Source organism: Bolinopsis microptera, chromosome 9 (genome assembly GCF_026151205.1).
Source record: "Bolinopsis microptera isolate Bmic1 chromosome 9, MBARI_Bmic_1.0, whole genome shotgun sequence".
NCBI lineage: Eukaryota > Metazoa > Ctenophora > Tentaculata > Lobata > Bolinopsidae > Bolinopsis > Bolinopsis microptera.
The window spans coordinates 3928748-3946383 of record NC_087080.1 but is presented as its reverse complement, the minus strand read 5'-3'; the positions used below and the strand labels follow the sequence as shown (position 1 = coordinate 3946383).

The following is a 17636-nucleotide window of genomic DNA, read 5'->3' as shown; positions in this document are numbered from 1 at the left end:
TTAGCTAAACACTCATTTTACTTCGGTTTATCCAAACAGCCTCATGGTTACAAAATAAAAATAGCTTTCGTGATTTTAAACTGAGGTTTGATAAAAAGATTTGGGTAAACAAACTACAAGCACAACTTGCAATACATTATTATTTCACATAATTAGTTAATCATATAATTAATATTATTAAACAACAAAATTCTGCCTGATTTTGCTTTATGTTAAAATTGCTATAATGTTAGATTTTCAAAACATTAAAAGCGAACGTGGTAAAAAATTATCCATTTGACCAGGTTTTTCTTACTGGGCGGCGCTCAGCCTATCATTCCGCCGAATCTCTATTCCGCCGAATCTCTATCTTTATGAAAATTATAGCCTGTGGTCCTGGTCCCCAGGTAAGATTTTTCATGTCCTTTTGGAATTTAAAACCAGTATAACATAAGCATAAGGATAAACAGTCAAATATTAATATGCTACGATTTCCTACTTTTGTACGTTCTACTTCACTACACACCTGTTGTAGCTGGTATATCTATACTCTATAGCATATTTGAGTTGCTGGATATTTGTCTGTTGTCTGGTTTCTAGCAAACTCATGAGCACAGTCATCAAAGGGTTCCTGCTGAAATGCTGACTATTCGTCTTTGCAGGTCTTGCCCTCTGCAATGGCGACGCCATCTGTGTGAATAATACAGCGGACACAGTTGAATTCTCTTTTTCTAAAGTTGTACTTTGCAATGTAACCTTTCTTCTTTTTGTAAACAGAAGTGTCTGCTACCATCTCGTCGTCCACCAGAAACTTCACTTGTAGGTTCAGCGGACCAAGGTCAATGGCACTTCCTTGTTTTGAACCCTGCACATAAAATTGAACCAATTATTATCTATCTGCAGTATATTTTTAAATTTTACGCAGGTTGATATGTCAAATTCATATTTGCTTTCAGTCAATCAACTATAAAGTTGTGAGCCATCACCCTGTTATTGAAACGAAAGGAACAACTAACAGAGCACATAATTCTAACGAACCTGAGCATTACAAATAATCTTCTTCTTTGAAAAGCTCACATCAACCTCGATTCCAAAGTCGCCATCGTTAAAGCATTTAACAGCCATCCTGTCGAAACTGAAACACATAGCCTTCACACCCTTATCCGCAATAGCGTCTCCGTAACGACTTGCTTTACACGACTCACTGAGGAAAACCCAATTATCAAATAAATTAATATTGAACCAAAGTAAAATCATTAACAAAATAATAAGTGGACGTGATTATGATAAAATTTAAAGTATAGCAGCTCAATCTAAAATAGTAGCTAGATAAAAAAAACTGTACCTGGTAGCAAGAGTGTCATCGTGATCACAAGCAAAGTTAGTCCAGCCGAACGAGCTAGGCATATCGTCGGTTATTGACTTCGGTAGTGCCATCATTCCGGCAGCTTTCAAGAGTTGAACTTTCTTAGAAACAGGCACCTGGGCCCCATGTTGGAAACCTTGAGTTCTGCAGATAGCTCCTGCTGCATTGTCATTAAAACCATCGTTACATCCGTATTCCCATTCCAACTCGTCCGGATTTTGCCCCCCAATCACCTCCTTAGCCTGTACAACACCACCGAACACATTTCCTGCTTTATTAGTCATCTTCATCTCCTTGCTGTTCACAAGTCTGAACATTATTTCTACATGCTCGTAGGACCGGACACATCTTGGTATCTCCATGGAACCGTCTTTACGACACCAACCCATGTCACCCCTCATCGTCTTCATCATTTTGTATCCCTCATCACAGAAGTATTGAGCCATAAATGGCATCATTTCGTCGGGAAGTTGTGAATCATAGCCATCCACAACTTCTTTCATCGTTGCCATGGTCGCGTCATCAAAATATTGACGTTCATAATCGTCCGTTTCTTCTTTAAGCACATCTCTGAGAAACATAAATGGAACAGCTTTACCGTTCCAGATGTATTTTGGCAGTCCACAGTGACGGGCCTCTTCAGGTTCCATGCACTCAGGGAAGTACATCTGACTTCTATCATCAGAGCAAAAGGCGATATTATAGTAGGTGGAGTAAGTATTCGACAGTTGACCACTGGATGACGATGCTCCCATCATTAACTTTCTGTTGGGTGTCATGACATAGGGCTTGTAGCAAGAGTATTCAGCGTATGATCCACTATCAGAGATTTTCTCCCCTCTGTCGATTAAGTCCGGGAAGTAACAACCATCTCCATCCACCTCACCTTGGTTATCATCGTCACCATCGTATTTATCTTCGTCAAAGTTTGACTCATCATCAAAGTCAAACCACTTACATTCAGGATATTTGCCTACCTGGAAATTATCTCTTACATCACACTCAACCCTGTCCCCATTCTCGGAGTAATATCCTTCGTAGCACCGGAAACTCTTATAAGGGCACATCTCCGGGCTCATCTCGTCATCAGTTCTCCAATCGGTGTAGAATTCTCCCATATCCACGGATTCAGGCCAATCGCACTGATCCCGGATACAATTTGGATACTCTATATTATTTTCACCGGATGAGTAGTCGCATTTAGCCCTACTGTTGCAATCTTCAGGTACCCACCCATCATTGCAGACGTATTGGGCTTCTACATTGTTCCTGAAGACCCTTTTCAGAACAGCGTTGTCAATTTCCTCGTCGAAATCATCGACACATGAGGCACAGCGTTCAAATTCTACTTCCCTCCCTCCTTCGTAATAGAAGAACCTTTCAGCACAATTGTTACACTCGTCTCTCTCGCATTGAAGGTCGATTTCCATATCTTCTTTAGATCTCCTGCAACTATCGTCGTCACAATAAGAATCACAACTTCTCTTCGCTTGACCGTCTTTACAGAAAAATTGCTCTTCATCATATTCAGCTGCAAACGTAAACCTGCTCATCCTAAATGCACGAGGAACGCTCATACCAATATCCCTCAAATTGTTAGCTGTATCCCATCCCACAAGTGCATTCATGTCATCCATCCCCATGGATTCCATCATAGCCATGCCAGCATCAGCAAATGAACCGAAGTTCATAGTTACCAGGTTTTCCATTTCAGAAAACAGTGGTACAAGTATCTCCGAAACTCCCATGTCTATTCCTATAGAAGGGAGGTCAACAGGCATATTCATCTCATATAAATCTTTCTCCAAATAAGCACAGTCATCGGAGGTGTCCGCAACTTCAAGATCATTGACCCGCTTCAAAACAAAACACACACCATCCATCACCAACTGTTGAATACCGTCCGTCTCATCAGGTTCAAAAAGAGCGCTGAAAACTTCTTCCCATGTTTTGTCCCAATCTGGTCTACAAAGCTGGCCGAAAACAGACGAAACCTGCTTGCTTCCTGAGCATATAATTTGTTCAAGGGTCCACTCCTCTAAATTGAAGTTCATATCTTCTGGCCATATCAGCTCCTCCTCAGTGAATTTTGTTAGGCACTTTCCATCAAGATCTTTCTTTGCGTGAACGGGACCACACATATTCATTGTAGGAGTGAGAGCAAGCTCAAAGAAATTGTTTCCAGCAGATCTCGGCAGTTTGGATTCCCAATCCTGGTAGATGGAATCTCTAACTTCCTCCCAATTGTTCGTTTGAATACATTTGCCTTCGTCCGGCATGCCCCAGAAGGGTGTGGCAAATTGCCAGCCGCACGAGTTGCAGTGGACACCGTCATCTCCCCAAGATCCGAAGGGACATTTCTGACACACCCCCAAGTCATTGATGAAGCTTCCTGCCCCACAAGAGATGCAGTCTAATCCTGAAATTCAGATCGATAAGTTATCCTGATTCCTATTTAATAAAAATCAACTTAAGAAAAAAACAGAATTTTAAATTTTCTGCATATTGCTGTTATCAAATATTTTTCATCGCATATTACTATTAGATACCTTATCGGCCATAATTATCACGGACATTACTTTCAAGCTGAAGAACTTATAAGCGTGAATAATTATGTCCGTGAAAAATTTGGTCCGTGAAAAACTTGTCCGTGACAATTATGTCTGATAAGGTATGTCAATAATTACCTTTGAATGCATTTGTTAAATCATCAATGTTGTTCATCCCCTTTTTTTGGATATTGCAACCTTCTCTCATATCAGACGCCTCAAACTTTACGGTCGATTCTCTGAAGCGGTGGTGTAAGTAACTTCATAGTATTAGTAACGATATTTTAAAATATTTTGTGAATATGAAACATTTCAAATTATCGTCCTATATTGTGTTACTTCGTCGTAAAATAATTTGATGAAATGACATGATGGTCGATGGATCATAAGATTAAGATATATTACCCGTCCTGGAAAGTCCAAGATGCTTTTCCCTCGGCGTCATTTACCCCCATCTCCATATCAATATTGATTTCCTCCCCCTTTCTGAGTTGGGTCACCTGGATGTATACATTACCTTCCTTGCACTCAACAAACCTCAGTTCGCAAGTCTCTTCGTTCCTAAAATTAGCGAGTAGGTAAATGATTATTAATATGTATGATGAATTTTGATATAAATTATAAATTACAGAAGACCGAAAGTAACTTTCCGTCGCTCTCTGATGAATTTTGTAAAACAATTAAGTCCTTAAATAGAATACACGTAGTTTATTATAAACCAATCCTTTATAATTGTAGCTTCATGACCGAAAATGGCAACCACTACGGTATCAGTATCAAACATAAATGTAAGCTGGAATGTTGTTGACTCACCTGCTTTGACAAGGAATGATGCCAGTGCTCTGGTCCTTCTCCTCGATTATGTTTCTAAGTTTGATGCGGCCAGCATTTGAGGAGCAGTCTAATTTACCTTCAGTCACAGTGAAGAGTGCGTAATAGTTGTTGAGAAATAAATCTTTATCCTTATCTGGTTCTCCGGCTTTAGAAAAGTTGGTGTAAGTTACAATTCTGTTAAGATCAGATTGGTCATGACTGTATTCACGAGGAAGCTCAAGAGTCATGTCATCAATGAGCGGTCGGATTCTTCTTATCACACGAAAATCAGACATTAAACAGCTTAAACTGGATGACTTTATAGCTTATTCTTGTACGTAATGTCAGATTTGTAGTTGATTTATGTTTCACAATTAATGCTGCACTAGAAAACTTATAGTTATAGACGCAGTCCGGTTGAGATATTATCGCATAAATACTAATTCATGGGTAATCGGAGAAGTTATGAGACGAAAAACACAATAACTAGTAACTAGTAACTTAGTAACTACTACTAGTACTCACTGCAGAAGTAGTCGTCAAATCTTGAAGCGTATTTACAGTGTCCCTTAAATGAAGGATTGAATTCTCTCAGTTCGATTCCATCTAATTGTAGCAGATCGGGGTCCATATTTAAACCCAACCACTTCAATTCTCCCATATCAGAAATGAAGTTCACATAGCTGAAAAAGTTAAAAATCATTACCTAACGGTGTAATCTTCGATGCCAAATTCCGACATACCCAAAAATAAATGGACCCACTAAGTCCGTCATTAGAATAAATACTAAATATTAATTTTAAATAACATTCCTTGTGGGCTAGCGGTACCATCGCTTACAATTAAAAATAACTAAATAATCGACATCATTTCATAATTCACAGCATCTTACTTCATAAGGCGTTCTGCATAAAAAGATCCCAATTCCACATAAGCTGTTACAACTTCCCTCCATACTTCTACATAACTGAGTGCCGAGTGAAAGTACCAAGCGAACTTTGCTGGCAATTTCACCTCAAGAGTCATCTCCGTGATAGTTGTGTCCTCGACCATAACACTGTGAAAGAATTAGATTTAATCGATAATTAATTTAATTCGCATGAGACATACCAGGACTATACATTTGACTAGTGCTATCAGCTATAGTGGGTATAGTATCATCTAGCTGCACCACTGGCAGTCTTCATCTACTGAGATTCAATGCCACACAAACAGTGATCCAGCTAAATATGACCCAAACTCAATCGTGGTAGTACTAGTATTAAAAATAAAAACGAAAAAGATTCGTTTAGATTCATATTGGATCCACTTTTCCCAATTACCGACCAAATAATTAATAGCATTATCAATCTGTCCGCAAAGATTTGCCAAGGAGGACCCCACTACATGTTGGTCGATGCAGCTCATTTTTATTCTTAAATCAAAACTCGAAGATGTGGTCAGTTGCTTCCTTGTTCCTGTTTAGTTCATCTTACCTCGATGCATCTGATATTTTGGTTAAATTGTTCTCTTTGATCAATTGACGAAGAACTCAAGAAGTAATTACCTGCACTTGGTAAAGTGACCATCCCAAGGTAACACATTGGAGACTCCCCAGAGAAGATTTTCGATGCCTGTACAGAAATCTTTTCCAGCCACAGTGATATCTAGCCCAACTGTTGCTTGAGCAAAATTGGCTATAACTTCATCCGGATCTGTATTGAATTTTGTAAAAGTTAATTCTATACCGACAGATTTAGTTACATATATCTATAAATATTAAAGTATGTTCTAAGTGCAGCTTTAATTATTAAATCAAAGTTCTAAACAAGGGATAGTTAAAAAAGAACGCCCAAGTCTAATCTTTCCCTAAAACAAAAACTAAAAATTAAAAACTCCATTGCAATTTCCGCCAATATTTCTTGTCATAACTCAAATTACGGAGATAATGCAGGTCAAAGATATTATTCAAATAAAGATTTCTTTTACATAAATCATGCACAATCAGCGAGAATAGATTGCTTTGGGGTCTTCCTCTTCTCCCTGGTAAGTCCAGTGTATTGATGGCAAAAATGAGGGAAGAAAACGCTGGTCCGTCAATAGGACCCCGCAAAACATGTCCTAACATTCTCCACCGACTACGGGCCACTTTTTCTGACAATGGTTCAGCATTGCAGCGTTTATACAAGTTTTTGTTGGAGATGACTCCTGGGTACTTTATATTCAAAATAGTGCGAAGATGTCTGCGGTGAACAACATCTAGTTTTTCAAGGAATATTTTGGGGACGGCCCAACAGGATGAGTTGTACATAAGAACCGATACGACTAAAGCATTATACAGTATTAGACGTTTGTTTAGGGGCAGTTTATCACTCCAGGCCTTCTTGTAATTGTTAAAGGCACCACCAAACAATATCAGCACAAGAACGAGCGCGTTTATATGCACACTGCCATGGACCAGTGAAGGCGTTCACTTTTTACAGCTTTAAACAAAATATATATATTTTTTAAATGAGCGAGGGATATTTTCTTAATCGAGTACCGCGGACGAACCCTTGAATTATATAAACTTTAAGCACTCACCAACGCAGTCATCCATTGAAGAAGAGCCAATAAACCTTGTTGTCATGGGCTTGTCGAAGGCCTCTTCGCAGGAGTAGCAACTGAAGAAAGGTTACCGGTTAAATAATGGCCATAATTGGCCAAATGCCATATTGGTCGTAGAGGGGCTAAGATTAAATACAACATTTTTTCCCTCCGCGTATTTGAGTTTTTGCCAGTCTGTTTCAATTTAAACAGAAGCAACAACGAAAATTAATAAACAATCTAACAGAGTCAATATTTTTTCAATTTTTAATGTTGCCATGGGGTGGCACAATGTATGCCATTCACATAAATAAGTAAATAGTGGCAGTGCACAAACCAACAATTTTCAGACAATATCAAAATTATGAAACTAAAATGCTCACAATGTGCTCCTTGTGGTGCTGCTGAATTGTCCAATAGGACAACTCATACACTCGTCCACACGTGACCCCTCGAAGTTGTATTGACCAATCGGACAGTCATCTGAAAAATTATAGTACTAAGTACGTATATTTTTAGTGTGATCAAGGTTCAAACACCAGTTGAAAAAACCCTTTTCGCCGGATGTCTTATCTTTAGTTGAAGTATAAAAACATAACTTTATAGTTTACCGAGTCAAGATGAACTACACTTTAAATTGAATAATGATAGCTATAGTAAAACCCCGATTTACGGCGCTCCGATTTACTGCGAACCCCGATATACCGCGGCCATCTCCTTTCCCCCAAATAGAACTTAACGTCCATAATGTAAACAAACAAACTCCGATTTATAAATCGGTATACCCCCAAACTCCGCGGTAAATCGGGGTTTTACTGTATAAGGAAGTCTGGAAACTTACCACACTGTCTTCCTTCTCCACCTTCAAAATACCGCAATCCTTGACCAGGCTCATAACACTGTTTTTCTGGTGCTGGTGGTTGCCAGAAATCGTCTCCTGTAATCAACGATCATTTTTTTAGGGCTTAAACAATATTCAGCTCAACTATGCATTAATAGTCTGATAAGTTAATTTTTTAAATTGTACCAAAATATTAAAATGTTGGCTCACCTTCATCGTTTTCGTCCTCGTCATACTCATATTCATACATCGTACATTGAGGCCGGTCGATATTGATATCAAAATCATCCCTAACATCACACTCAACCCTGTTACCATTCTCGGAGTAATATCCTTCGTAGCACCGGAAACTCTTATAAGGGCACATCTCCGGGCTCATCTCTTCGTCAGTTCCCCAATCGGTGTAGAATTCGCCATTTTCCACGGATTCAGGCCAATCGCACTGATCCCGGATACAATTTGGATACTCTATATTATTTTGACCGGATGAGTAGTCGCATTTAGCCCTACTGTTGCAATCTTCAGGTACCCACCCATCATTGCAGACGTATTGGGCTTCTACATTGTTCCTGAAGACCCTTTTCAGAACAGCGTTGTCAATTTCCTTGTCGAAATCATCGACACATGAGGCACAGCGTTCAAATTCTACTTCCCTCCCTCCTTCGTAATAGAAGAACCTTTCAGCACAATTGTTACACTCGTCTCTCTCACATTGAAGGTCGAATCCTATATCTTCTCCAGATCTCCTGCAACTATCGTCGTCACAATAAGAATCACAACTTCTCTTCGCTTGACCGTCTTTACAGAAAAATTGCTCTTCATCATATTCAGCTGCAAACGTAAACCTGCTCATCCTAAATGCACGAGGAACGCTCATACCAATATCCCTCAAATTGTTAGCTGTATCCCATCCCACAAGTGCATTCATGTCATCCATCCCCATGGATTCCATCATAGCCATGCCAGCATCAGCAAATGAACCGAAGTTCATAGTTACCAGGTTTTCCATTTCAGAAAACAGTGGTACAAGTATCTCCGAAACTCCCATGTCTATTCCTAAAGAAGGGAGGTCAACAGGCATATTCATCTCATATAAATCTTTCTCCAAATAAGCACAGTCATCGGAGGTGTCCGCAACTTCAAGATCATTGACCCGCTTCAAAACAAAACACACACCATCCATCACCAACTGTTGAATACCGTCCGTCTCATCAGGTTCAAAAAGAGCGCTGAAAACTTCTTCCCATGTTTTGTCCCAATCTGGTCTACAAAGCTGGCCGAAAACAGACGAAACCTGCTTGCTTCCTGAGCATATAATTTGTTCAATGGTCCACTCCTCTAAATTGAAGTTCATATCTTCTGGCCATATCAGCTCCTCCTCAGTGAATTTTGTTAGGCACTTTTCATCAAGATCTTTCTTTGCGTGAACGGGTCCACACATATTCATTGTAGGAGTGAGAGCAAGCTCAAAGAAATTGTTTCCAGCAGATCTCGGCAGTTTGGATTCCCAATCCTGGTAGATGGAATCTCTAACTTCCTCCCAATTGTTCGTTTGAATACATTTGCCTTCGTCCGGCATGCCCCAGAAAGGGGTGGCAAATTGCCAGCCGCACGAGTTGCAGTGGACACCGTCATCTCCCCACGATCCGAAGGGACATTTCTGACACACCCCCAAGTCATTGATGAAGCTTCCTGCCCCACAAGAGATGCAGTCTGATCCTGAAATTCAGATCGATAAGTTATCCTGATTCCTGTTTAATAAAAATCAACTTATATATTAAGAAAAGGAAAAAAACCTGAATTTTAAATTTTCTGCATATTGGTGTTATCAGATATTTTCCATCGCATATTGAATATCATCAACAATTACCATCGAATGCATCTGTTAAATCATCAATGTTGTTCATCCCCTTGAATTGGATATTGCAACCTTCTCTCATATCAGACGCCTCAAACTTTACGGTCGAGTCTCTGAAGCGGTGGTGTTAGTAACTTCATAGTAACGATATTTTAAAATATTTTGTGAATATGAAACATTTCAAATTATCGTCCTATATTGTGTTACTTCGTCGTAAAATAACTAAATAAAATGACATGATGGATCACAAGATTAAAATTTATTACCCGTCCTGGAAAGTCCAAGATGCTTTTCCCTCGGCGTCATTCACCCCCATCTCCATATCCATATTGATTTCCTCCCCCTTTCTGAGTTGGGTCACCTGGATGTATACATTACCTTCCTTGCACTCAACAAACCTCAGTTCGCAAGTCTTTCCGTTCCTAAAATTAGTGAGTAGGTAAATGATTATTAATATTTAATATGTATGATGAATTTTGATATAAATTATAAATTACAGAAGACCGAAAGTAACTTTCCGTCGCTCTCTGATGAATTTTGTAAAACAATTAAGTCCTTAAATAGAATACACGTAGTTTATTATAAACCAATCCTTTATAATTGTAGCTTCATGACCGAAAATGGCAACCACTACGGTATCAGTATCAAACATAAATGTAAGCTGAAATTTAGTTGACTCACTTGCTTTGACAAGGAATGATGCCAGTGCTCTGGTCCTTCTCCTCGATTATGTTTCTAAGTTTGATCCGGCCAGCATTTGAGGAGCAGTCTAATTTACCTTCAGTCACAGAGAAGACTGCGTAATAGTTGTTGGGAAATGCATCTTTATCCTCATCTGGTTCTCCGCCTTTAGAAAAGTTGGTGTAAATTACAATGTATGTTTAAGCAAGGTTTGGTATTAAGAGTGAGTTGATATTTTGAGTGAGCAGCCCATGGTCTGATCCAGTAAGCCGGAGATATGAGTCTAAGACCTAGTTAAGAAGAAAGATTAAGAATACATAAAGAACTGACTTACAGCAAATGAAATGGAATCGCCTGTTTAGCTAATGTTACATAATATTTAGGTACAAAAACAAAAATACTCACTGCACAAATAGTCATCGTCTCTTGGAGCGTATTTGCAGTGTCCTTTAAAAGAAGCCTCGAATCCTCTCAGTTCAATACCGTCTAATTTGAGCACCTTGGGATCCATATCAAGACCCAGCCATGTTAATCCCCCCATGTCAACTAAGTAGTTCACGTATCTGTAGAAGTATGTTTAGTGATCTCTCTACATTTAATTGATTGAGAGGTCGGTTTTTATAAATATACATTTTAGAAACACGTGTTATTTACAACTTACCCGTAATTTACAACTTACCCGTAACACAGTGTAAAACGGGTAAGTTGCTACCAATAAATTATCATAATCATACCAAAATTATCACAATTTACAATCCTTACCTCATCATGCGTTCGGCATAGAAAGATCCTAATTCCGCATACGCTGATACGACTTGTGTATGAACGTCAACAAAATTAACTGCCGAGTAGAAGTACCAAGCGAACTTTGCTGGCAAGGTCACCTCAAGGGTCATCTCTGTGGTAACTGGGTTCTCTGCTGTGTCCTCAGTTACACTGTGAAACAGTTACGCAAGGTTAGATTTATTTAATTATTACTGATATCCACCTGAGATAAACTGCTTAACTAGTGTGTACAGTAATAGTATATTCAGGTAGCAGAATTTACCGACCTGGTCACACACTTGCCTCTCTGGTGCTATTATTTACCGACCTGGTCACACACTTGCCTCTCAGGTGCTATTATTTACCGACCTGGTCACACACTTGCCTCTCTGGTGCTATTATTTACCGACCTGGTCACACACTTGCCTCTCTGGTGCTATTATTTACCGACCTGGTCACACACTTGCCTCTCTGGTGCTATTATTTACCGACCTGGTCACACACTTGCCTCTCAGGTGCTATTATTTACCGACCTGGTCACACACTTGCCTCTCTGGTGCTTTTATTTACCGACCTGGTCACACACTTGCCTCTCTGGTGCTATTATTTACCGACCTGGTCACACACTTGCCTCTCTGGTGCTATTATTTACCGACCTGGTCACACACTTGCCTCTCTGGTGCTATTATTTACCGACCTGGTCACACACTTGCCTCTCCGGTGCTATTATTTACCGACCTGGTCACACACTTGCCTCTCTGGTGCTATTATTTACCGACCTGGTCACTTGCCTCTCAGGTGCTATTATTTACCGACCTGGTCAAACACTTGCCTCTCTGGTGCTATTATTTACCGACCTGGCCACACACTTGCCTCTCAGGTGCTATTATTTACCGACCTGGTCAAACACTTGCCTCTCTGGAGCTATTATTTAACCTTTTAACGACCTGGTCACACACTTGCCTCTCAGGTGCTATTATTTACCGACCTGGCAAAGACTAAATACTGGCAAGTACGTGTGCGTTAATTTCTTTAAAAGTGATCACCAAGTAGATATCTATACTATATGAGTATATTTTAAACTTGACGAGATCGCCCCGGCAACGGGGACATAGAAAAAAAACATTGAAAATCGAACTAAAACCGACCCTTCGATGTTGCACATCGTTTAGAGAATCTAAATACTTACAACTTTGTCGTCATAGTCAAATTAATCCATGATTTTTACAGTATAACAGAGCTATATTGTATATGATGAAGTGATGAAGAAAAATTAAAACATAACTGATTTTTAAACTTTCCTCGAACAAAGCTTTCGACTTGCGGGTTTCTAGTGCACTATATAATTATAAGAGCATGATGATACGACAAAGTATAGTCATGTGCTTGAAAATATGATGTCATCAGCCATTAAGATTGTTTTAAGATTGTTCTGGAAGTTCAAATCATCAAGTCGAAGGGTATAAACTATAAGCACTGAGCCTGCAACCTCAGAATAGTATACCCTTCCAGTTTCTCAATAAAGTAAGTCAGCTGCACTGTAGCACACTTCATAGAGGGGCTATTTATTATTTTCATTTACCTGCACTGAGAGAAATGACCATCCCATGGTATCACATTGGACATTCCCATAAGGAGATCTTCGATGCCTGTACAGAAGTCTTTTCCAGCCACAGTGATATCTATCGTAACCGTTGCTTGAGCGAAATTAGATATGATTTCATCCGGATCTGTATTTTGGTTAGGTTAGTTTTATAAATAATATACTAATATAGTGAGGCTGTACATTTTGTATCTTGATACTTATTCTACTTCGGTTTATTTACATTGTAACCGGCTATTTACAGAAGATGAAGGCGCACTTACAATATGAATAAGGCCATTAATTATCAAATTTTTCTTTCAATTATGCTCAATTCTATCGATGTGTTTCACTATCAACTCGCATAAACTGTAAGCGGGACGGTTATTTACCAACACATTCATCTACCGAAGTGGAACCCGACCTCCTCGTAGTGGAGGGTCTGTCGAGAACTTGTTCGCAGGAATAACAACTGCAGAGAAAGTAACATGTTACAAAATATAAAACGTTAACTTTCAACAAGATGTAGCCCAAGTTGCCAAGTTAGTTTACGTGTTGCTGACAGTAAGACTGTAAGAGATCGTTCACAATTCATAAAGGCCAGGTTTTAGCTATTTACTAGACACCCTCATCCTGTTACTGTGTGTAAAGGGGAGGGGGCCAACAGGCAACGTTACGTCACTGCTGTGTGTCCCTTACTACCACAAACACGTAAACCAACTTCGACCGGAGTTAACATTGGCCGTGGCAAAGTAGCTGCTCTATTCATTTCGATCTGTCAAAGTTTGGCTGCGGTAGCCCCTGTTCTTATTTTGAGGTTTAAGGTTTAATAATAATAGTCTCACAATGTGCTCCCTGTGGTGCTGCTGAATTGTCCAATAGGACAACTCATACACTCGTCCACACGTGACCGCTCGAAGTTGTATTGACCAATCGGACAGTCATCTGAAAAATTATAGTATGTACCTTTTTTTCAGTGTGATAAAACACCAGCTGAAAAATCCTCCGAATATACCGAATATTTTATATTAACGTCTAAAAGTAAAAGCAAGTGTCTTCATAGTACTGAGCCAAACAACACTTTAAATAATTATAGATATAAGGAGGACTAGAACCTTACCACACTTAGTTGTAAGTAGCATTGCAGAGTACTGCAATCCTTCACCAGGTCCACATTCTGTTTCCGGGTCTGGAGGGGACCAGTAGTCGTCATCTGAAGGAATTATAATTGCTAATTATAATTGCTAATTATAATTGCTAATTATAATTACTAATTGTAATTTCTAATTAAAATTGCTAATTATAATTGCTAATTATATAATAACTGCTCTTGTGATGATGTAGATATTTATTTATCGAGAAGGAACGTAACAAGTTGTAGCAAGTGTAAGGGGATAATTATAAAAGTCGGTGTAACAGTGACAGCGACAATTACGTTAGAACAATATTTCTTCTACATTAGACAAATACTATATTAATACTTTCAACACTACTTTATAACAAATAATTTGAGTGAATGGCATTCAACATGGCCGCTGGATTACTGATGACGACTGCTTAAAGACAGACGAAACTATAGTATAAAAGGCGGCAAAGAGTGTGACGAATTAGAATTTATTTATTGTTTTTTCTGAATCTGGTGTAGTATCATTGCTTCATTGGCTTTATTAAAATGATGAATGGCCCAAACAATATATTAGACAAATGAAATTTAAAAGGACTCTTCCGAAGACGTTTTATTTTTATTGATAGTTAAATCTTAAATCTTACCTTCACTTTGACCCCATGCAGTCAATACTGTGGCGAATAAGAGCAACTGAAAATGGTGTAATTTCAGATCGCAAATAATGATTCACGATATAATTCCCATCATCATACAAGGTTCTTACTCACAAAACATGGCAAAGATCCAAATACAATTCGATCACAGGTATGCTTTACAAACATTAAAATATGTAATGAAATTTACTTACGACGGTTGTTAACTTGATCATCGCAAGATCACTGCCAAGAAAACAAAATCAAGAATGAACAGTCAAATCTTTCTGGAAGAATTGAATTATGAATTGACACAAAACTCATGCACTCAGTTCGATTTTGTTAAATTATAAAGGTAGACATCAAGCAGGCCGCTTTAAAATGTGGTATGCATTGCATACGTAATCTGAATCGAAATGATTGATACAGTATAACTTCTGTCAAGCTCAAACTTGAGTATGTGTACAAGAAGGTTTCCAAAACATTTGGTCATTATATCAACTTTAAAAAGCGAAGATGGCTGATGTTTAAAAACAATTTAAGTATAACTATATGCCAATTGGTAAAACTGGACCATTGGCATCAATTTTTCCATCAGGGACTCAGTGAGCCACGTTCTTAGAACTATATGAATCTATATGCAACATACTAATGGAAATTTCGCGGTGATTTACGAATCATTATTGATTTATAAATCATTATTCCCGATGGTTCCAGTGTTCAAATTATGACTTTATTACATTTATAGCGAAATAATTTAAAAGTAAAGCGAAATTGAGGAATTTCATGGAGCATCATTATCAGTCGTCGAAGAGCTTAGTGCTTACATGTTGAAAATATCAAACCAAAATATTTATAGATCACGAAGAATTTGATTGGAACTATTCAAAACTTAAAATTTAAAGTGCAAAGTGTGAACTTATGATTCAAAAAGTTTTGACTAAATCAAATCAATCGAATTGTGATGTAATGAACAAATATTGTGATCAAAGCTTATGTTTTTAACCGCAACACCTCTAAAAAATGGCACTAGTTATTCAGTATAAAAAACATTGATCAGCAAAATTTTTAATGATCACGGCGATTATACGATTTAACTAGGTCAACGTTAAATAGTTACAAGTTGTTATTTATAATTTCTATAATTAACGTATCATAAATTTGAATGAAGAGGAAGAACTAACACGATTTCAAAAATTAGCCCTTTTCCATTAGTATAGCTGTGTGGTTACCGAAAGTAAAATATAAATGAAATCATATAAATTTTTTTCAAATATAAGTAATACATGAAAATCGAAAGAAAAAGTAGACGTGAGTTTTAAACAATGACACAGCGAATAAGCTAGAATTCGAATGACGCAGTTGAGACAAAAGCGTAGACTTTTGCATTCTATAATGTCTTACAAATAAAATAATTGCTTGCAAAGACAAATTTAAAAAACTAAGCTCCGACTCTGAGTCTGACTATATGTCTGACTAAAATGTGAGATTCACAAGTTATAAATATGAAATATCGATATTTGGGCTATTAAAGACACAGGTTTGACTTTGAGTTCGAATCAAACCAACCTTAGGTTCTAAATCACGACATATTATATATTAAAGTCACTATTGTGACGGTACATTAGAACTAGCAGAAACAAAGTGCGAAGGGCCTGAACGGAACCCCTCGGTTTCAGTTCCTTGTTTAACACTGCCGTATACAGCAAGGACATTCGCCGGGTTCTCCAATAATAAGGAAATGAAATATATAATACATTCATTTTATTTGTCGTTCCTAAGAACAATATTAATTTACGCCAGCATGTCGCAAGATGTTGCGTTGCGGATTGTTGCTATGGTGAATAGTGACGGCAGCAAATGGTGGCCTTTCTGCTTGTTAACAATGTACAAACAACAAAGCAAAATAGTAAATACAAAGCAAATTTAAAAACGATACAAAGCCTGTCACAACTCTTCTGCTTCATAAACATAACTGTAAATCTAGAAAATTCTATAAATTCCTGTGTATCAGAGATCATCATTCAACTATGTCTATGTGAATGTCATAAGGAACTATAAGTATAAAATGATTAAATCTCATACCTTACGAGACATGTTTATTATTTAATTTTAAAACGTGATGTGTCTTATACCGTCATCTCTGATGATCTCAAGTGATATCCAGTGTCTTGATTGGTATTCACGTACGGAACTATAATGTATTATATTTATACCGCTCCTACTAAATCGCTCGCCCAAATTTTAAGAAAATTCTTGTGAAAAGGCCAATTGGGTATGAAATTGATCTAAATCGGTATAAATTTGGACGCTGATTCCGAATCACCCCCCATGATGTAGGGTAAAAATGCTTCCCTGGAGAGTTATGGGCAAAAAACCGTTTTGGTCACGTGACAGGATAGTAAAATTGAATTCGATTGTTTAGGGCTTGGGTTAGGGACTAGGGTTAAGGTTGTGGTAAGGGTTATGGATAGCTTCGGGGTTATGGTTAAATGGTTAGGGTTAGGGTTGGGATTAGGGTTTATGTAAAACCGTTTTGTACGGCTGTAAAACCATAAAAACCAAAGTCACGTGAAATTTTTCATTTTGGGCGAGCGAATTAATGTAAAGAGCCGTATAATACAGATATTCATACATGGGGTATCTGCAGCGTAGGAATCACTATTGATCAAACAAATGACGTCGATCAAACTACTATACCTTGTATTGCGAGTGTACCGGTACGAGACATATTTAAAATTAAAAGGTACGAAATTGGAAATGCGGTGGTTTTCGGAAAAAATCTCATATTTTCGTTCCCAAATCATTTAGGTCGCCAGAATTATGTTGAATATAATATTTTATAGTTTTTTCTAAAAGGGCCCCCCGACACTCGACAG

General features: G+C 38.1%; 1 protein-coding gene across 1 annotated transcript; it reads right to left on the bottom strand.

Moving 5' to 3' along the window:
• Positions 1-105: 105 nt before the first annotated feature.
• Positions 106-15080, bottom strand: LOC134820553 (uncharacterized). The gene is made up of 24 exons (XM_063830999.1): positions 14973-15080; positions 14770-14815; positions 14120-14212; positions 13845-13944; positions 13392-13471; positions 13000-13147; positions 11415-11588; positions 11058-11215; positions 10653-10818; positions 10238-10393; positions 9984-10084; positions 8324-9832; positions 8114-8209; positions 7656-7755; positions 7270-7349; positions 6254-6401; positions 5600-5764; positions 5233-5390; positions 4708-4873; positions 4300-4455; positions 4033-4133; positions 1325-3764; positions 1018-1183; positions 106-844 (listed from the first exon to the last, which is right to left on the bottom strand). The coding sequence occupies exons 1-24, from the start codon at positions 14991-14993 to the stop codon at positions 626-628; spliced, it is 6747 nt and encodes a 2248-aa protein (XP_063687069.1). The 5' UTR covers positions 14994-15080; the 3' UTR covers positions 106-625.
• Between the last annotated feature and the right edge of the window lie 2556 nt (positions 15081-17636).